Source organism: Canis lupus, chromosome 32 (genome assembly GCF_048164855.1).
Source record: "Canis lupus baileyi chromosome 32, mCanLup2.hap1, whole genome shotgun sequence".
Classification (NCBI taxonomy): domain Eukaryota; kingdom Metazoa; phylum Chordata; class Mammalia; order Carnivora; family Canidae; genus Canis; species Canis lupus.
Window position 1 is genome coordinate 41,689,044 of NC_132869.1, and position 19,884 is coordinate 41,708,927.

A 19,884-nucleotide genomic window follows, 5' to 3' on the forward strand; every position below is an offset into this window, starting at 1 on the left:
CCGGGATCGAGTCCCATGTCAGGCTCCCTGCATGGAGCCTGCCTCTCCCTCTGCCTGTGTCTCTGCCTTCCTCTGTGTATGTCTCATGAATAAATAAAATCTTTAAAAAAAAAACTCTAAAGAACAGACAAAAGTCTTGAAAGCTGTACAGGGGAAAAGACAATTCAGATGAGTGGATTTCTTCTCAGACACCACAGAGGCCAAAAGGAAGAAGGACAACATTTTTCAGGTCCTGAAAGTGTCAACTGGGAATTCTACGTCCAGCGAACAGAACCGCAGGAGTCGGAGGCAACCAGGATATGCTCAGATGAAGGATAACGGATTCGTCGCCAGCAGACCTAACCTAAAAATCAAAAGGCGAAAGGAGGAAATGATAAGGAATCTTGGAACATCAGGGACGAAGAACAACAACGGAAGGAGTGGAGTTACGGACGCAGACTGTCCTTGAGCATTTTAAGTTCTGTTCAACGGTTGGAGCAAAATGTATAATGTTGTTGGATGTGGTTCTCCAAGTCTGTAGAGGAAATAGGTCAGATTATCGTAAACAGGAAAGGGTAAAAGAAGGTAAGGTTTCTACACTTAGAGTGTCCACACCAGTGAACTGTGACAGGTATGCGTGTGTAACCTCTAGAACAACGACTCCAAAGGCTGTGCAATGCGCTACACTCAAAAACAGTACTGGGAAGTCCTACTGGGGTCCTGCACTTCAGGTAGCCCGCGGGAGAGCAAGAAGACGACAAAAAATGAGAAGTGGAATCAACAGAAATAAAGTAGCAGAGAGTCACAAGGGAATTGTAAGTCTCCTCAAACGTTTGACATTGGCTGGATTTCCCAGGTAGCGTCCCCTCTTCTGTGGTGTCACAGAATCCCGCAGGTACTTCTCTCCTTACTGTCCTAATGTGACGTTGTGATCGTGTTTACCCATTCGCCACTTTTACCCTCCTGAGTTTCTTAAGAATGGGAATTGGTTCTTGCGTGCGGAGTCCTGGCGCCTAACAAGCCCTCCTTTGGTAAATGGGGCGGAAGATGGAGACGGCGGCGGATTTACAGATGTTGAATGTAAAAAAAATCCAGGAGTCTGTAATAGAAAAGACTCTAAAGAGACAAAGTCCTGACCCCCCCACCCCACCCCCTTGAAAAAAATCCCAAATGAGTCCTACTTTGTCCCTCTTGGTTGTTACTGCACCCAATTCTTAGTCTGAAAATCGATCACTAGCGGGAAGGAATTCAGAATTGATCCTGCCTTTGTAACACTTCAGGATAACCAGGGAGCTCTTCTTTACGCAAGAATTCCAGAATTCCAGCCCGGTACAAAGAAGGACGGAAGCACCATTTTGTAATTCCCGGTTAAATTCTTGGTTGAGGCAGGGCCCCTCAGGGTGATAAAGCCGCCAGGTGGGGGGTGTATGTGGTGGGAACGGCGCGGTGCTGGGGCCCGGAGGCCTCCCGAGCCTGGCGGCGGACAGACGCGGGTTGGGCTGCGGGCTGGGCTGCGGGGTGGGCTGCGGGCTGGGCTGCGGGGCTCGGCTGCGGGGCTCGGCTGCGGGGTGGGCTGCGGGCTAGGCTGTGGGGTGGCTGCCGGGGTGGCTGCGGGGCTCGGCTGCGGGCTGGGCTGCGGGGCTGGGCTGCGGGGTGGGCTGCGGGGCTGGGCTGCGGGGTGGGCTGCGGGCTGGGCTGCGGGGCTGGGCTGCGGGGTGGCTGCGGGGCTCGGCTGCGGGGCTGGGCTGCGGGGTGGCTGCGGGGCTCGGCTGCGGGGCTGGGCTGCGGGGTGGCTGCGGGGCTCGGTTGTGGGGCTGGGCTGCGAGGTGGGCTGCAAGGCTCGGCTGCGGGGCTGGGCTGCGGGCTGTCCTGCAGCCACTCCGCCCGCTGCCCCTGCGAGGCCCTAGCCCGGGTGGGGGCCCCCAGCGGGCCGGCTGCGGTGGGCTCTGCTCCCGCAGGGGGTGTCGCCGGCAGGTGGTGACGGCGCTTCTGCTGACGTGTCACGTCTGACTGCCTGGACCCTCGAGGGCCGCGCCGGTCCCCAGGGCCTGCAGCTGCAGGTGCCTCGGCCCGGGCGCCCTGGGGACCTTGCGGCCGCGTCCGGGCGGGGCGCCCACCCTGTCCTGTCGGGGACGGCCGGAGCCTTGCCCCGCCACTGCACGGCCGCCATCCGAACCTCAGACCTGACCCCCGCGGGCGCCGGGCAGCGGGAAGCCGGGTTCCTGGGCCACCGCCCGGCCGGGTGCCTGCCCCGCGGCTTTTCCCGCTCCCGGGCGCCCGCCCCGCCCGGAAACTACACTTCCCGGCGGGCCCCGCGCGGCGACCTCGGCTCCCGGCGTGCTCTTCGGCGCGGCCCGCCCAACGGGAACCCGCCAAGGGCTCAGAACCCGGGCCGCGGGGCGGGGAGCAGGTGCGGGCCGGGGGTGCAGCGGGGCTGGGGGGTGGAGGGGGCCCGGGCTGGCGGAGGACGGGGCGGGGAGCAGGTGGGGGCCCGGGGTGCAGCGGGGCTGGGGGGTGGGGACGCGCCGGGCTGGCGGAGGACGGGGCGGGGAGCAGGTGGGGGCCCGGGGTGCAGCGGGGCTGCGGGGTGGGGACGGGGCGGGGAGCAGGTGGGGGCCCGGGGTGCAGCGGGGCTGGGGGGTGGGGGCGCCCCGGGCTGGCGGAGGACGGGGCGGGGAGCAGGTGGGGGCCCGGGGTGCAGCGGGGCTGCGGGGGGCGCGCCGGGCTGGCGGAGGACGGGCCGCGGGGCTGGGAGAGGAGAGCAGCGCACCTTGTCCCAGAGGATCGAACCCTTCGGGGCGCTGAGCCAGGAGGGGACAGGGGTGCGGAGCCTGCCCTCCCTGGCTCGGTGCCTCCCTCGGGACCCCCGCCCCCCACCTGGCCTTGACCTGGGCAGGCCCCGGAGGAGGGCGGCCGACTGTCCCGCTCGCCGAGGGGCTTCCCGGGGTCTGGGCGCTGACCTGGGCCCTGCCTGCGCCCCCAGGACCGAGGCCTGCGGCTCCCCGCGAGGTGCGCCTGGACGCGTCTCCCTGGTCCCCGTCCGCGTCCTCGCTCGGCTCTGACGGTGGGTGGCGGCGGCGGGGTCCTCGCGGGTCCTCCCGGGGTCGGGGGTCGGGGCCCTCTGGGGATCGGCCGCAGGCGGGCGCTGGAAGTGCAGCCCGGAGCCCCGGAGCTCGCCCGGGGGCGGGGTGTGTGTGTGTGTGACTGTGACTGCGGGGCCGTGTGGCCCCGGAACGACCCGGGCTGTACTGAACGCCGCGGGCTCGGGTTAAGCAGGGGGGACCCCTCCCGGCCTGGGCTCCCCGCGCCCGGCGCACCCCCTGCCCGCGGGGCCCCTTTGTGAGGTGCGGTGCCGGAGGCCGCGCCAGCTGACGGCGGCCCCGGTGCTGCCCGCAGGCGGCCTGCGCCCAGGATGCCCGAGGGCCCCGAGCTGCACCTGGCCAGCCGCTTTGTGAACGCGGCGTGCGCGGGCCTGGTGTTCGGCGGCGCCGTGGAGACGTCGCGCTGCAGCCGCGGCCCCGCGGTGCCCTTCGAGAGCAGCGCCTACCGCATCTCGGCGTCGGCGCGCGGCAAGGAGCTGCGCCTGGCGCTGCGCCCCCTGCCCGGGGCCCTGCCCGCGCGGGAGCCGCTGGCCCTGGTCTTCCGATTCGGCATGACGGGCTCCTTCCGCCTGGCGCCCCGGGACGCGCTGCCCGCCCACGCGCACCTGCGCTTCTACACGGCGCCGCCGGGCCCGCGGCTCGCGCTCTGCTTCGTGGACGCCCGCCGCTTCGGCCGCTGGCACCTCGGGGGCGACTGGCAGCCCGGCCGCGGGCCCTGCGTCTTGCTGGAGTACGAGCGGTTCAGGTGGGCGCGCTGGGCGCGGTGGGCGCGGCGCCAGGTGCCAGGTGCCAGGAGCACACCGCGGTCCCGGCCGGCTCTGCCGCCCTCCCCCGCCCCTTCGTGTGACTCTGGGGACCGCTCCCTGAGCTAACGGGTGTGGCGCCCCAAACGGAGGTGGGGAAGACGAGACCGGCAGCGAGGCCAGGGCGCTCAGCGTGGCGCGGCGCGTGGGGCTGACAGCAGCGGGGCTCCCGCAGCCTAGGAGGGGGGCGCGGAGCAGGAAGGCGGAAGGCAGCGCGGGGGGCCGCTGCGCTTCTGAGCGGGTTTGTGGTCTCCCACCCTCTGCCCGCCCGGTCGGTGACAGTCCCCTGGTCTCTGCGGAGAGGAAGCAGCCCCACCTGGGACATGATGCGGCCACCGAGGAGGGCAGGTGCCAGCCCCTTCCCCTCCGCTACAGGGGGAGCGTGTAGGGGTTTGTTTCGGGCCAAGCCCTCTTCCGGGTGCTGGGGGGCAGCAGTGACCGGGATGGACGGGGACCCTGCTGCCACCGGGCTGAAGTGCGGAGGGCGGGGAAGGAGGAAACCAAGTAGATGGACTCCAGTAGACACAGGCCTGAAGGAAAAGCCGAAGGTAGAGAGTAACTGGGGGGGGGGGGGGGGGGGGGAGCGCTCTGGGCGACAGCGGCCGGCGAGGAGCAGGAGCCAGCCCTGCAAAGCTTTAGAGGGAGAGCACCTGGAGGTGGAGGGCACCCCTCGGAGGCCGGCGTGGGCCCGGCAGGCCCGCCCTACCCAGCGCCCCGGGCTTTGCCTCGGTCCCCACACCTGCCGCCCGTTGCGGTGGCTCCGGCGTCTAGAGCACGACGGAGGCCACTGGGCTCCTGCCGGCCTCGCCAGGCTCCCGCGAGCGCGCCCCGGGGAAGCGTCTGTCGTCCCGGATCCCTCCCATCCTCTCTCCTGGAGTCATGCCCCGGCGACGTCCTGAGGTTTGTCTCCCGTGACAAGCCCTCGGGCTGCCCTCTTGTCCTCCGAGCTGGGGAGCGCGGCCGCCGAGGCTCCTGTCGCACTCTTCCCTTTGCCCCAAACTCTGGGCTTCTGGCCCCTGCCGCTGAGCCGGCCCCGCCGCGATCCCCTCCCACAAAGAAACTAGGTGCGCTTCCTGCCGTGGGTGGGGAGTCATCTGTGACCCCTGCAGGCGGCCGGAGCCAGGACTTGTCACCGCACCCCTGCTCAGAGCCGCTACTAGCTTCCCTGCAGGTCCTCAACGTCCTGAGAGAAGGGCCAGACGCTCCGCCCCACCCCTCGCGGCCCAGGGGCTGCACCCCGCGCCCTGGGCCCCGCTCCCGGGCAGCCCTGCGGCCTTCGGTGCCGGACGCGCGGGGTCTCCGACTGGGCGTTTCCTGGAACACACTGCTGCTCCGGCAGCCTCACCTCTGTAACGAGTTCGAATCTCGTGCTGGTGCTCCCCTGGGCCGGGGCGTGGATCCCGCTGCCAGAGCGGCCCTGAGGTGGGGCGGGGGCGCCCCGCTCCTTCCCCTTGCTCCCAGGCCCGCGCACGCGCAGCAGCCCCCGGCTGTGTCCCTCCAGGGAGAACGTGTTACGAAACCTGGCGCACAAGGCCTTTGAGCAGCCCATCTGCGAGGCCCTCCTGGACCAGAGGTTCTTCAATGGCATCGGCAACTACCTCCGGGCGGAGATCCTGCACCGGTCAGCAGGCCGCCCGCGGGGGTGGGGGGGTGTGCCCACGTGCCCGCTGCTTAGCTGGCCCCCTCTCCGCCCGCTGCAGCCTGGGGATACCCCCGTTCGAGAAGGCCCGCACGGTGCTGGAGGCGCTGCAGCAGCGCAGGCCGGTGAGGGCGCGGGACGCGGGGCCCGGTGGGCTGTGGTCTCCAGTGTGGCTCACGCAGGCTCCTCTGGGCTTCGGGCCCATTGCCCTGTGTCCACACCGTGGGGGGCTGATGGTGGTTCCCCGAGTCCCCCCGAGCTCAGCCGCCTCTGCCCCTCCTCCAGAGCCCGGAGCAGACCCTGAGCCAGAAGATCAGGGCTAAGCTGCAGAGCCCGGACCTGCTGGAACTGTGTCACTCGGTGCCCAAGGAAGTGGTCCAGCTGGGTGAGGCCCGCAGCCGCGGGGGCTAGCCACCCCTGCTTCAGCACGTCGGTGGCCGTCGGGTGGCCGTCGGGTGGCCGGCAGCTGCTGCCCTGCCTGCGCCGGCCGGAGCCGGGAGCCACAGCCCGAGGGCGCCTGGACGAGGGGAGCCTTGGCCCCTGACTCAGCCCATCAGCTATGGGGCTGAGGTCTGGGCCAGGTCGGCCAGGCTCCCCCTCGTCGCAGCCGGGGTCCACCCTCCGACTTTGGCCGGGTCCCTCTGTCCCACAGGGGGCAAAGGGTACGGGCCGGAGAGTGGAGAGGAGGACTTTGCTGCCTTTCGAGCCTGGCTGCGGTGCTACGGCGTGCCGGGCATGAGCTCTCTGCGCGACCGGCGTGGCCGGACCATCTGGTTCCAGGTTTGGGGCCTCATCTCACGTATAGGCAAATGGAGACCCAGGAAGCTAGTGGGGGAGGCGGGGCAGGAGAGCTGGGGTCTCCCAGGTGACGTCCAGGGCCTGTCGAGGCCCCCAAGGGTCACACTGTGCCTGGTGGCCCAGGCCCGCCCCACGTAGGCCCCTCCTCCTCGGTAGCGCGGCCCGCGGCAGGGTGGCCTCTCCCCTGGAGAGCACGGGCGGCCAGAGGGAGCTGACTGGAAGGACAGGTGCGAGCTCTGCCCCACCGCACCCCCCAGGAAAACTGCCCTTGCCCCAACCAGGTTGCTTCCCGAATTCTCATTCCATTTTAGGGGGATCCTGGGCCCCTGGCACCCAAAGGTAAGACCCCTAATGGGATAAGCTCAGAGAGCAGGAAGCACTAGTTGCTTGCAGGAGCTACACCACCTTTCTCCATCCCAGTCCCTGCTCCACCCCCGGAAGTCACCCCATAGTGGGAGTCTGCAGAGGGGGCTGAGGCCACAGGACCCTCCAACCCCAGTGTCCGTGTCCTGCAGGGGGAAAGTCCCGCAAGAAGAAACCCAAGGGAGCGCAGCAGGGGCCGGAGCACAGGACCGAGGTATGGCTCCCTGCGCCCTCCCCGCCTTCCCTTGACCGTGAGCGGCAATCGTGGGTCCTAACCCACCTCTGGACTGCCCACTGAGCCCCTTGGGGACCTGTGTCTCCTCTACTCAGGGCCCTCTCCTTCCAAGCGCGGCCCGTTCCAGGTCACGTGGGGCACGGAGAGGCCCTCCTGAGCAAGGTACAGCCCAGCAGCCGGAGGGGACCAGCCTCCAGCAGGACCCAGAAGTGCCCCTGGCCCCCGTGAAGGGGAGGAGGAGGCGGCAACCAGCAGCCTCGGGTGGGCCTTCCTCAGCAGGCTCCCCTGGGGAGAGGAGGGGGTGGCCTGCGCACAGAGGTGGGGGCAGGGAGGCACAGAGGTGGGGGCGGGGAGGCCGCAGGAGCAGTCCTCCACCTGGTCTGAGCTGCTGTCCCACCTGTCCTCCTCCCAGGCCACCGAAGACCCCAAAGGATCAAGGCCAACACCCGGTCCTTGGAGGAGGGGATGTCAGCCTCTTAGCAGGAGGGCCTCCCCGCTGGCGTCCACCTCCTGCCCCTGCGGAGCCCTGGGGCCCGGGTAGCTGGCTGCAAGCAGGCCCTAGCTGCTGGGGGCCGGGGGCCCCTGGCCGTGTAGCTCTTCCCTGCCCCACTATGATGTTTTTGAGTGTACCCCCTTCTCCATTTTTTAAGTCCATACAAAAGATGCTGTGATTTTTTTTTATAAATGAATAAACTTGAATTTCTTGGTGGCACTTCTTGGGCTGGCTGCAGAAGCTCTGGGAAGGCCAAGCTGGGAGCACCTGCTGCCTGGCCTTGGGAGACCAGAGAGCCACTGGGGCAGACCATCCCAGTCCCCGAGGCCGGCTCTCGGAGGACGGTACCGCCTCAGAGGTGGTGTAGACACCCGGGCCCAGGCAGCGGGCGCCCACAGCCTTTCTAGTCCAGAGTTCCCAGCATGGCCACCAGTCACTGCTCAACTGTTGGGAGGTCAGGGACCCCCCCATCTGGGCCTCCTCTCAGCCAGCTCGTGGTCACCGATATCCCCAATCTCTGGGGGTGGGGGTGGGGGTGTCTGCAACCCAGACCCTGCACACGCCTAAGCTCCGATCGTGCCTGCCCCCCTGCCCCCCGAGGACAGGCCCTGGGGGAGTGCGCAGGCACTACTATGGCGGGGCTCCTGAGTCACGGGTTTATTGTTCAGGAGGGGAGGCAGGAGCCAGGAACCCCCAAAGCCCTCCACGCTCACAACCCCAGGGGCAGGGTCTCGGTGCGGGCGGGCCCCAGCACCAGCAGCAGGGACTGCACTTGGAAGGGAGAAAAGGTGAGCTTCAGACGGGCGTCCCGAAAGGGCAGGTGGCCGGCAGGGTCGCGCCGCTCCAGGAGGTCGCAGCTGCAGAACAGGCGAGGCGGCAGCATGAGGGCCTCGCAAGGGCAGGGCAGGGCAGGGCAGGGCAGGGCAGGGCGGGGCTCCCACCCCCCGCGGGCCCCCACGCACAGGACCGCCTCCTGAACCGGCAGCGACGTGCGCAGCCAGCAGTCCACGTGGCTGCCGTGGGCCTCGTACAGCCGGAGCACCAGCGTGCGGCCCTGCGGGCTGCTCTCCGCCTGCGGGGAAGGGGGTGGGGCGCCGGTGGGCGGGGCGGTGGACGGACCCGCCGCTGCCCCGCCTGCCCCGCCCGCCCCGCCCCGCCCCGCCCCTTGCCTGTTTGACCGTCTCCAGCACCACGGCGGGCGACGACAGGGAGAAGGCGCTCCAGGCGGCGGCGGGGGCGGGGCCCGGGGCGGGCAGCGCCAGGAGCGGGAAGTTGAGGCTGTAGGCCGCGCGGATGACGCCCGCGTCCTGGAGGGAGCCTGGAAGCGCGGTGGGGGGTGGGGGGCGTGGGTGCGCTGCGGAGAGGAGGGCGGGGGCGCGCGGGCGGGCTCCCGGCCCCTCGCTCACCCTTGTGCGGCATCAGCGCGTAGGTGAACTCGTGGCGGCCCATGTCCGCGGAGGCGTCGGGGGCTTTAGGTGCCCGCAAGCTGCGGTGCGGGGGGGCGCGCATGGGCCGCAAGCCCCCAAGACCTGCGCCCCGCCGCCCCCGCCCCGCCGCGCCCGCGGGCCCCACTCACAGCGAGAGGCTGAGGACGCTGCCTCTGACCGAGGCCCCGTACTTGCAGTCGTTGAGCAGCGCCAGCCCGAAGCCGTGCTCCGACAGGTCCATCCAGCGGTGCGCCCACACCTGGAGGCAGACCCCGCCCGCTCGGTGGCCCCGCGGCCTCCCCGTGCCCAGGGCGCCTGTCGCTACAGTGAGGGCCAGCTCTGGGACCCCACAGGGGCTCGGTTCCCACCGCAGGAGCCTGGGTACTCCGTCCCACCTGTCTAGGCCTCAGGTCCTCCTCCGTCAAAGGGGTCGCCCCACCCATGGGCACGGGTGTCAGACTGAACACAGCACCTAACACAGGCCCAGCAAACATGGATTCCCGCCCTCCTGACCACGCTGCGCTAGTCTCCTCTCCACCAGGCAGGATCCCGCACCCCGAGTCAGACCTCAAATCGAGCCCAGTCCCAAGAGGTGTTGTGGTGGGTCGGCCGCTGCAGGTGCCCGAACTGGACTTCATAGGTGGCCTGGGGGCTCCGCACCCGCGCAGGGAACTCCACCTTCAGGAACTTGTGGGCCTCGTGCCAGTGCACCTGGGGCAGAAGGACAGACACGCAGGCCGGGCGATCCTTCCTCACCAGCCGCACCTGGGAGGGGGGGGGGGGCGCCACCCGGCCCTCTGCTACCTCGGTGTGGAAGCGGACATAGGGGCAGCCGACGTCCAGCACGACCTCCTGGCTGAGCCGGCTGTTGGGGCTGATCTGCAGCAGGAACCAGGCACTGCCCCGCATGCCGCCCTCGGCGCCCACCGCCAAGGTCCCCGCCTGGCCCAGCACAGGCTTCCTGAGGGTGTGGGGTGGTGGGGCTGAGCCAGGGCAGGCAGGGGCAGGGACCACTCCACCCTGGTCCTGCCCACACCTTACCGTGTCTCCAGATGATAGTCCATGACATCCCACGCGTCCCAGTATAGAGGGACATCATCAAACAGCACAAACTGGTTTCCCACGGCGCCCTCAGCAATGGCCTCCCTGGAAGGACGCAGAGACTGGTGCTTCAGAACCTTATGACCGTGGTCTCTCCTGCTGCCTGAGGTGGGGCGGGGGCCAGGAAAGTAGGCCCCGGGAACCAGGGGCCTTGGCCCAGCCTGCCCTGCCCAGTGTGGGTCCAGAGCCGCCGAGGGCTGCTCTGGCAGTGCTGTGGCCTGGGGACAGAGGGAACGGGGTCTGGGAGCCACCTGCCAGGCAGAAGAGGGCAGTGAGGAGTCAGCACCTGCCGGAGGCCACCAGCACCAGAGACGTCAGGCAACCAGTTGGGTCCAGCCTCACTCGGATGATGCCGTTGTCCAGAGTCACAGAACCGTCGGTCTTGGTGGGAGAGGTCCTGCAGCTCAGTCTGCAGGGTCTTCCCACAGCTGAGAGCACCCGTGGCCCACCCACCCTCACGGCTCGCTCCGCCTGGGGAGCTCAGAACCCTCACGTGTTAGGGATGGCCCCGGGCGGCCGTACTCACCTCTTGCACCACGAATACAGGCTGCTGGGGCTGCACGGGCTGCAGTGAGGTGGGGGCAGGAGCAGGAGCATAGCCCATGCTGGGCACTGTCACCAGGGCTGGGCATGATGCCTGGGCATCAGTGCAGCCCTTCCTGACCTCTGGGGGCCCAGCTTGAGGGCTGGGTGGGGCACGTGGCTCCTCCTGCCCCCTCCCCTCTCGTGGGGGGACCCCGGGGTGGTACCCCCACCCTCCTGCAGCAGCCACAGCCTTCCCCTGGCTCCCACCTAGGCTGTGGGCCCCACCAGAGCGGGGCAGGGCCAACACTTCGGTGCGCTCCCAAGGCAGCGTGTTGACGATGAGGAGGCCTTCGGGCCCTGGCTCCCCCATGCACAGGGCTGCAGCTGCGGCACTGAGCAGCGTGTTGCCACGGGAACGGATATCTGAGGACAGGCTGGCTGGTCAGGGGCAGGTGGTAGGTTTGGGATGACCCTTGAGGATCCCACAGGACACTCTGGGCTCCGCCCTGGGCATCGGGGACAGGGACAGCAGCGGGAATGTCATTGGCCTCACCCTCGTAGTGGCACATGGCTTCCTCTGCTACCAGCTGGATGCAGCTTCCGGTCACCACGTCATGGAACTGGTTGAGGAGCAGGAGCCTGCAGGTGCCAAGCGCAGGGATGGGAATGCGGGGAAGCCAGGAGGGCAGCCACAGAGGTGTCGGGGGAGGTCAGGGTGGCGGCAGGCCGAAGCCGGGCTGACCTCCACAGGTCCTGCAGCTGGGCAGCCGGGTACAGGAACTGGGCACCGCGGGCCAAGGCCAGGCTGCTGAGCAGCTCCACGTCGTGCAGGATCCGCTCACACTCCCGGTTCCCCTTCTTGATCTGAGCAGAGTGTGGGCATCTGTCCCAGGGCGCCTTCCAAAGCCCTCAGGTGCTCAGAGCCCTGCAGTTCCCTGGGCCACCAGCATAAAGCCTCTCCTGGCTGGCCTGGCCCCACGCTTCTCCCCTCGTCCCGTGGCCGCTTTCCTCAGGGACATTCCGCCCGCCTCCTGGGCCCCTGGCCCACCTGGCCCCGCTACTCCTCCCCGGGGGCCTGCCGCTGCTGGGACTGGGCTCGGGGAGCAGCTCCCGACCTGCGCATGGGTGGTGTAGGTGCCTTGGTGCAGCTCCAGGAAGAGCTCCCCGACCCACGTGCACAGCTGGCCTGAGTCGCCCTCCAGGGCGGTGAAGAGTCGTCCCGGAGAAGACAGCTGCACCCTGAGGGAGCCCACAGCCTGGGTTGCCAGGCCTTGCGGTGCCACGTGGCTCACCCTCCCCCCATGTCAGAGGGGACAAGAGATCCGGCCCCGACAGACAGGAGGCCCCCCTGCCCCCCCCGCCCCCTGTCCACACGGAGCCAGTTCCAGACACACCGGGAGACTTCCGGAGGTGGTAGTTAAGCCCCCTCCCACTGCAGCTCTTCCCCGGGCCTGCGCGCAGGGTGGGAGCTGGACAAGGTCCGGGGAGGAGGGGTCCAACGTCTGAGCAGAAAGCGGGGCTGTGGGCAAGGGCAAGGTGAGCGCTGAGGCTGCTGGGGGGCCAGGCCGGACCTGGGAAGCCCGTCTGTATTGTGCAGCCGCTTCAGCCGGTCCACCATGGTCTGCGTGGGGCCACCGCCCCCGTCCCCGAAGCCGAAGAGGAAGGCACTGTGGTTGGTCCGCCCCTTGTCCCGGTTTTTGACCATGGTCTTCAGCACCTGGAGGCGGGCACAGGGCAACACGAGTCAGTCAACACAGGACACCCAGCCCTCTCCAGCCTGCTGCCCCCCTCCCAGCACCCCCCCGGGTGCCCCCTCACCTCCTCCACATTGCCCTGCATCCCATAGGAGTCACCAGGTGGGAAGTGGGCCAGCACGCGGGAGCCATCCAGCCCCTCCCAGAAAAAAGTATGGTGCTGCAGGCAGAGGGACAGGTGAGGGCCAGAGTCAGGGCCGAGGCCGGGCTGGGCACTCCGGACCTGCCTGCCCTGCCTGTCGCATGCTCGTGGGGAAGGCACAGCCCCTCCGGTGGGGGTTGGGTGGCCAGCCCAGGACCCTTTGTAAGCCAGGGGAGACATGACCAGGCCGGGTGGGGACCCAGGCCCCCCGCAGTCTGCTCACCGGAAAGGAGTTCACCAAGCTCCAGCTCAGTTTTTGGGACAGGAAGCGCGTGATGCCGCAGCCGCGCATGATCTGGGGGAGCTGTGCCGAGTAGCCAAATGTGTCTGGGAGCCAGAACTGTGGGGAGGAGGCCTCTGGGACACGGAGCCCGGGCCTGGGGCTCTTTGTGAAGCAGCCCCAGGCGTCGGCCTCTCACGGCTCATGCCATGCTTCAGTCCCACCCGCCGGCAGCAGCGGCAGCTCCTGGCCTACCTCCGAGCACATTTTCCCAAACTCCTGCAGGAAGAAGTTCTGGCCCTGTAGGAACTGTCTCACCATGGCCTCTCCGCTGGGAAGGTTCCCGTCCTGGCAGTGAGTAAAGACGCAGGCAGCGCACGTCACGTAGGTGGGGAATGGCCAGGAGCCGGGGCCAGGCCCAGCCCGCTCAGCACACCCGGGGCTCTCACAGGTTTACGGCCCGTGCCCAGGGACGTCCGGCTCTCTGCTGCGGGCCCAGCAGTCCACCTGCTGGAGGGGGTTCCCAGGCTGGCTTCCCTGCCACCGTGCTTGAGACCCTCCGCCTCCCTGGGTCCCGGGCCCTGGGATTCCAGGAACTAACAGTGCTGCCTCAGGGAGGGTATGAAGGGCCTGCGGAAAGCCACCTGCTGGCAAAGCCAAGGACGGGCGGCCCCAGCCGAGGGGTACACACTGCACTTACCATCTCCACCCAGGTGCCCCCTACAGGCACGAACTGCCCTCGGCAGGCAAACTCCTGGAGCCGGGCATGCAGGCCAGGGTAGTGGCTCTTCACCCACTCGAGCTGCTGTGCCTGCGGGGCAGGTGGGGCCCATGCTGGGTCAGGGGTGACAAAGACCCCACCCAAGCCTGAGCATCTGGAGCACTGGGCAGCTGAGGTGGGGAAGAGTCCTCCTCCTCAGGTGTGAGACAAGCCCTCAGGACCTCAGCCTCAGACCCCTCGGGGGCCAGGTGCCCCGCACGGCTGCACTCTGACCTGGGAGCAGGCAAAGACGAAGTCCGGGTTCTGCTCCATGAGCTGCACAGCTGTCGTCCAGCTCCGGGCACATTTTCGCACAGTCTCCTTGAAGGGCCAAAGCCAGGCTGGCGGGAGAGGGGGGAGGAGGTGGAAGGAGGGCAGCAGGGTTCCCAGCTCCCAACAGATCTCCAGCCTCACCCCTGCCCCCCAGCACCCCGCCGGGCCCGGCCTAGACCTCCAGAAGGCTATCCTCTCCCAACCCGGGCCCCTTTCCCAGCAAGGCCCTTTGGCATCCCTCCTGAGCTTTCACTTCAAGACACTCCTGCAAGGTGGGAGTAGGGGGTGGGCAAAGGAGGCGGTCAGTTTAAAGGTCAGAACATGGAGGCCCAGGCTCTGGAATAGCCTCACCCTGAGGCTGAGACACCCACTCCCGAAAGGATCCTACAAAAGGTGGCAGGGGTTAGCACACTGATGGATATCCCAGAAGAGGGCGCACACCGTCCCCACATGGGTGTGCCCGGGCCAGCCATCCTGACCGCTAGGCCCCGGCTCCTCCCTTACCGGCGCGGAACTGCCACAGTCCACTGCGGACCTCGGCACAGCACAGAAAACCCTTGTTCTACAGTTCGGAGGGGCTGGCTGTGTCAGAACTCGCACCTCGAGAGCTTGGTAAAAATGCAGGTTTCCAAGGCGCCTGGGTGGCTCAGTGGGTTAAGTGTCTAGGTCATGGTCCCAGGTCATGGGATGGGGCCCTGCCTCGGGCTTCCTGCTCAGCGAGGAGTCTATTCTCCCTCTGTCTCTGCCCCTACCTCTGGTCATGTTTCCTTCTCTTTCAAATTATAAAATAAAATTAAAAATCTTTTAAAAAATGCAGATTTCCCACAAACCTCACAGATGCTGCAAACTCCTCAAGTTCAAAGCTGAACTCCTGGTACCCCTGCCCTGGAAACTAGCCCCTGTGCTGTAGCCCCATCTCCATTACTTCTACATCAGTCCTCTCTGAGGACGCGGAGATACTTGTCAAACTCTCCCTCGTTCTCACTCGGTTCAGAGGTCACCTCCTCCACGAAGCCTGTCTGGAGTCCTCCTGACCCATCAGACTAAGCGCTTATTTTACAGTCATTGGTCTCTATAATCTTACCTCCCAGTACCCAGCAAGGGCCACACGGGGCATCAGATTTTGTTGAAAGAAATAAATGCAGCCACACCTAGCAAAGCCCGCAGTTCAGTTCCCTTGCCCCATTTTACAAATGGGGGAACTGAGGTCCAAGGTGGGGCAAGGGCTTGCTGGGGATGAGATAGTGCTTCCAGGGCAGGGCCAGGGCTTCAGGGGCACTCCCGCCTCGCCCCACCAGCCCGGCCAGCTGCAGCCCTACCTGTATCAATGTGGCAGTGCCCCACGGCATGGATGGTGTGCTGACTTTCTCCTCCGCGTTGGCCGAAGAACCGGGATGCCAGGGCCTGGGCCACGGGGAAGGTCTCGGGCTGGGCAGGGTCACACACGTTCACCATCTGGTTGGCTGTGTACAGGGCCTGGAAGCTGCGCTGGTTGTCCTCCCCAAGGCCCTGCAGCGGGGTTCTGCCCCTTAGTCCCCGTCTGGGGCCAGCGGGGGTCTCCAGAATCAGGCCTCAGCTGGTCTGTCAACAGGTCTCAGCAGAGCTCCTCCCAACCTCCCACCTGTTGCTCCTCCTGGGTCCCCCTGCTAAGTCTCCCTCCTCCCCTTTGCATAGGAAGCCCTTCAGTACTCAGGCAGGCAGGAGCCGCCTCCCTGTTCTGGATTCCCAGACTCCCAACTGCCCGATCCAAGGAATGGCCTGCCCCCAGGGGCCAGGAAGGGCTCTAGAGTGAGCTGGTGGGGCAGGGATGTCCAGTACCTTGGCTATGCCCAGCAGCAGCTCCAGATCCACCAGGAGACTGTGGACATCCCGGTAGAACACGGCCAGCTCAGCCCGGCTCACCTGGAACATCTTCTCTGGGTCAGGGGCTGCGATCATGGATTCCTTCCCGGCCCCCAGGAGCCCATTACAGGCTACTTCCACATAGAGGGTCAGGCTACAAAGGTGGGGAGGCAGCCTCAGGCTGAGGGCCCGGACAAGACCCTGAGGGCTCGGGGCGGGAGAACCACAGAGGCATCCGCCGACCCCCCAGGATCCACCACCCAGAAGATCCCACATGTCAGGCTGACTGGGCGAGAGGGTCCTGTCCTGCTGATGAGCCTTCTGCCTCAACCAAGCTGGGAACCGTGTAAACTAAGCTGCTGCTCAGCCTTTTATTTCCATTTCCACAACTGTTTTTACAGAACCCTCTTCACTTATTAAAAACGTGTTTGGATCCCCAGGTCCAGTCTTTGAGGGCAAAGACCCAGTGGCCAAGAGGGTGGGCCATTCTTTGGAGCAGTGCAGTAGCCTGTGCCGTGTTCCACCCAGCCTTCAGAGAGCAACGGGGACTTCCTTGGAGAGGCCTGCCCTACCCTCCTCCCACCCCTCTCCCAAGTCTGGGACAGCTTTCCCATATCGAGCTCCGGGTATTGCTTTCAGAGGCCCCCTGGTTTTGCAATTATGTAAGTATCTGTGAGTCCCCCCTGTGTCAAGGACTACACTACTCGCCATCACAGGGCCGGTATCTGGAAGCATCAGATACAGAACTCAACAAATATTAGAAAAAACAATAATATGATGTCTGAGCTTTGTTTTTTATTTTGTTTTGTTTTTAAAGATTTTATTTATTTATTCATGACACGGGGAGAGAGAGAGAGAGAGAGGCAGAGACACAGGCAGAGGGAGAAGCAGGCTCCATGCAGGGAGCCTGACACCGGACTCAATCCCGGGACCCCGGGGTCACAACCTGAGCTGAAGGAGACACCCAACCACTGAGCCCCCCCCAGGTGCCCCTCTGTCTGAGTTTTGAATGGTGGCATAAAATGTCCATGTTATGATATGGGACAAGAAAAAACCAAGATACAAAGTGTCAAAAAAATACAACCTTAAGGAAGAACTATTCCTAAATGGGTTTCTGAGGCGAAATGGTTTCTGACCATTATTAATAATGGTCATCTCTAGGTTCTCGGTGGTGGGATAATGGAAGTCATTAACTTCTTTGTGCTTTCCTGTATTGGCCACAAGAAGGCAGACAGTATCTTTCTAGTAAGGGGAAAAAACTCAATTCTTTAAAAACAGATTGTGAGATCAGAGGAAGCCCGTGTTGGAGGTGGCCATTGCTGGGTCACTGAGGGCCTCAGCTCCTGCTCACCCACTGGGGCCCTCCCTCCCCCACAGGGGGTCGAGCAGGGCACAGGGACTCACTCACCTCCGGGGGTCTCCTTCCTCTAGCTTGTCAGTCAGGATATAGCTGGTCTTCTCCCCCTCTTTGGTCAAACCCTGGTGAGGAGTGGAGTGAAAGAGAGGCCCTGAGGCTTTTGGACAGTTCGGGTGAAACAGAAGCCGAGCAAAATCAGGCCTCTCTGCCTAGGCCCCAGCCATGGCTCCTCTCTCCTAAGAAAGGCCAAGATTGACAAATCCTGGACCCCTGGTGGCCAGTGCCCAACGCCCATGGCAGCCAGAGTGCCATGATCACCAAATGGCACCTATTTGCCAGCAGAAAAGCCACTGTTCTCATGGGAAGGGTCTCGGGGAGGTAGCAGGAGGTCTGGGTATGGCTTTTGGGCCTCTGTACCGCTGAATGAGTATCTGAGGGGAACTATATGAAGTCAGATGCAGGGTTGCCTCATTCCTTGCCGCACCCCAGTGCTTAGCATAGGGCCTGGCCCAGAGACTCATAGGCCTGGCACTCAGGAGACTTCAGCTGAGCCAGTGGAAGGAGACAGAGAGGGAGGGAAGGGTTTGCTATCTTTCTATACAAAAAGAACAACAGTCCTCACCTGAGATGGGAAGTTAGTCTAATTGGAATGGAAGCTGAGCAAGTGAACTGACCTCTATGTATGTCAGTTTCCTTATCTGTAAATGGGGATAAAGACCCACCACATATGATTATAGAGATTAAACCTGGTGTGGCTGGATGCATAAAGGAGACACTTAATAGTTGTTCTGTCTGGGGAACTAGGGAAGCTGTGATGGAGAGATTAATTACTTCAGGGGAAGAGGACTTAAGCTTTTACCTCATATCATCCGGAACTGTTTGAAAGTTTCCCTCCGTAAGTCTATGCGACATATATTAAAAACTGGTTTATTAAAAACTAAGAATAGGGGTGCCTGAGTGGCTCAGTGGGTTCAGTGTCGGACTCATGAGCTTAGGGCTGTGAGATGGAGCCCCCATGGGGCTCAGCGCTGGGCTGGGATTCTCTTCCTCTCCCTCAGCGCCCCCCCCCCCGCCTCTAAAAAAAACAAAACAAAAATCAACTAAAAATAAAAAGTGATATGGTCTGCAAAGCCAGTAGTCTGGCACCTGGCACCAAAGAGAGGATTAATAGATGGATCTGCTGTACCTCTTATCATCGTACCCGATTAGCAAGTATTTTCAGGCCAGAATGGGCAAGTGGCCAGTCAGTGACAGCACTGGTTTAGCACTGATTATGTTAGGGCCCCTAGCCATCCGTTCAGCTTCTCAATATGAGAGGGACCTCATGAGGGCCCAAGCGGCAACCTCCCCAGTCTAGAAATCCTGATAGCCTGCAGGCAGAGCCACTGCGCTGTGGCTTCTTCACAGGTCTGGGCTGGCATGCAGCCACACCTGTCCCTGGGCTACGGCTACTCACTTGGACAGGCTGTCCGTCTCGCCACACCAGGCCTTCTCCATCACTTTCCCAGAGAAGGTGAACTTCCTGACCCACCCATGCCTCCGGGATGGTCAGCTCCACCCGAAACCAACAGGTCCACCATCTGCAAGACAGCCATCGCGGTGGACCTAAAGGTGGAAGCTCTGCCTTTCCGCCAGACTCCCTCGGATTGAGGGTCAGTGGGGACTAAGCATCTGCAGCAGCATCACCAGGTATGCAGCTCCGACCGGCAAGAACAGAGCGACATGGTGGGCAGCAGGGTGACGGGAAGGCAGAGGTGTCAGGGGTCTGGTCTCCGTCCTGCGTGTCTGATGGAGGGGTGTCTAGGTGCACCAGGTGGGGGGAGAATAAGGAGGGGGGAGGGGGAAGAGGAGGGGAAGGGGGGAAGGGGGATGAGGGGGAGGGGAGGAGGAGGGGAAGGGGGAAGGGGGATGAGGGGAAGGGGGAAGGGGGATGAGGGGGAGAGGGAGGAGGGGAAGGGGGAAGGGGGATGAGGGGGAGGGGGAGGAGGAGGGGGGAAGAGGGGGAGGAGGAGGGGGAGGAGGGGAAGGGGGAAGGGGAGGAGGGGGATGAGGGGGAGGGGGAGGAGGGGAAGGGGGGAGGGGGAGGAGGGGGATGAGGAGGAGGGGGGGAAGTGGGGGAGGAGGAGGAGGGGAGGGGCAGGAAGGGGGAGGGAAAAAGGGGAGGGGGGGAGGAGGAGGGGGAGGGGGAGGGGGTAGGCGGCGGCGGGGAGTTAGCCCCCGTCCCCGCCCCAGCCGTCCCCGCCCCCGCCGGGCGCCACTGGCCGGGTGTCTGCCCGCGGACCCCGCCCCCCCGCCCCGTCACGCACGTGGGTCCGAAGCTGTCGCCGACCTGCGCGGGGCGGAAGTGCTGGCGCACGGCCTCCGGGTAGGGCAGCCTGTCGGGCGTCAGGAAGCTGGACAGCGCGGCCAGCGGGCAGGTGTCCCCGAGGAGCCTGTGCGGGACGGACGGACGGACGGTCGGAGGGAGGGAGGGGCCGCGGCGCGCGCTGCAGGTCGGCCCGGACCGCGCCCCCCGCCCCGCCCGCCCCGCCCTCCCTCCGCTCCGCCCCTCCCCTCCCCCCGCTCCCCCGCCCCGCCCCGCCCCCGCCCCCCGGGCCTCCCCTCCGGCCCCGCCGGCCCCACCTGCCGCGGAGGTTACAGTCGGCGAAGTAGCGCGGCGACACGAACTTCTCCACGCGCTCCAGCGTGGCGCGCCAGTGCTTCAGGGCCGGGGCCGCCATCGCCGCCGTCGCCGCCCGCGCCCCCCGGAAGGTCCGACCCCGCGGAGGCCGGCGCAGCGCACGGCCGGGGCCCCAAGGTTCCGGCGGCGCCCGGACCCCGCCCGGACGGCTTTGCCGGGAGCACCGGCCCGCGGGGCAGCGCGGCGAGGCCAGAGGCCCCGGGCGCGCCCTCCCCGCGGCCCCTCGCCGGGCTGCGCCGCCCCGCTGGGACCCCAGGCGCTGCGGGCCGGAGGCCGTGACCAAGAAAGATCCACTCCTTAGCCCTCTTTGAATGGAAATACGGACCAAGTTCGCATTGCAGCGCAGCTCGCAGGGAAAGCGGGCGGAGGCACCCGCAGGTGGCCGCTGATGG

At 65.5% G+C, this 19,884-nt stretch overlaps 2 protein-coding genes across 6 annotated transcripts; one reads left to right on the top strand and one right to left on the bottom strand.

Annotated features, from left to right (window-relative positions):
• Positions 1-2,331: 2,331 nt before the first annotated feature.
• On the top strand, positions 2,332-7,630 carry NEIL1 (nei like DNA glycosylase 1). 4 transcript variants are annotated; one of them, XM_072809721.1, is made up of 11 exons: positions 2,332-2,389; positions 2,963-3,043; positions 3,376-3,825; positions 5,385-5,504; positions 5,584-5,647; positions 5,808-5,907; positions 6,175-6,302; positions 6,632-6,659; positions 6,836-6,897; positions 7,014-7,179; positions 7,331-7,630. In XM_072809721.1, exons 3-11 carry the CDS (start codon positions 3,392-3,394, stop codon positions 7,396-7,398), a joined length of 1,170 nt encoding a protein of 389 aa, XP_072665822.1. In that variant the 5' UTR covers positions 2,332-2,389; positions 2,963-3,043; positions 3,376-3,391; the 3' UTR covers positions 7,399-7,630. The 4 variants fall into 4 exon arrangements, 3 of the variants coding, with proteins under 3 accessions (XP_072665822.1, XP_072665824.1, XP_072665823.1); XM_072809722.1 differs by lacking the exon at positions 2,332-2,389 and adding an exon at positions 2,640-2,661; XM_072809723.1 differs by lacking the exon at positions 6,632-6,659.
• Positions 7,631-8,053: 423 nt separating this feature from the next.
• Positions 8,054-19,568, bottom strand: MAN2C1 (mannosidase alpha class 2C member 1). Of its 2 annotated transcripts, none has more exons than XM_072809719.1 (26): positions 19,435-19,568; positions 19,119-19,244; positions 18,269-18,392; positions 16,864-16,934; positions 15,432-15,609; positions 14,933-15,122; positions 13,575-13,681; positions 13,281-13,391; positions 12,836-12,928; positions 12,584-12,700; positions 12,283-12,378; positions 12,036-12,181; positions 11,580-11,703; positions 11,207-11,328; positions 11,018-11,103; positions 10,732-10,887; positions 10,466-10,563; positions 10,226-10,320; positions 9,880-9,984; positions 9,643-9,799; positions 9,406-9,549; positions 8,988-9,097; positions 8,818-8,897; positions 8,581-8,729; positions 8,374-8,483; positions 8,054-8,268 (listed from the first exon to the last, which is right to left on the bottom strand). In XM_072809719.1, the coding sequence occupies exons 1-26, from the start codon at positions 19,530-19,532 to the stop codon at positions 8,121-8,123; spliced, it is 3,141 nt and encodes a 1,046-aa protein (XP_072665820.1). In that variant the 5' UTR covers positions 19,533-19,568; the 3' UTR covers positions 8,054-8,120. The 2 variants fall into 2 exon arrangements, with proteins under 2 accessions (XP_072665820.1, XP_072665821.1); XM_072809720.1 differs by having other exon boundaries at positions 10,226-10,367; positions 10,466-10,576.
• Between the last annotated feature and the right edge of the window lie 316 nt (positions 19,569-19,884).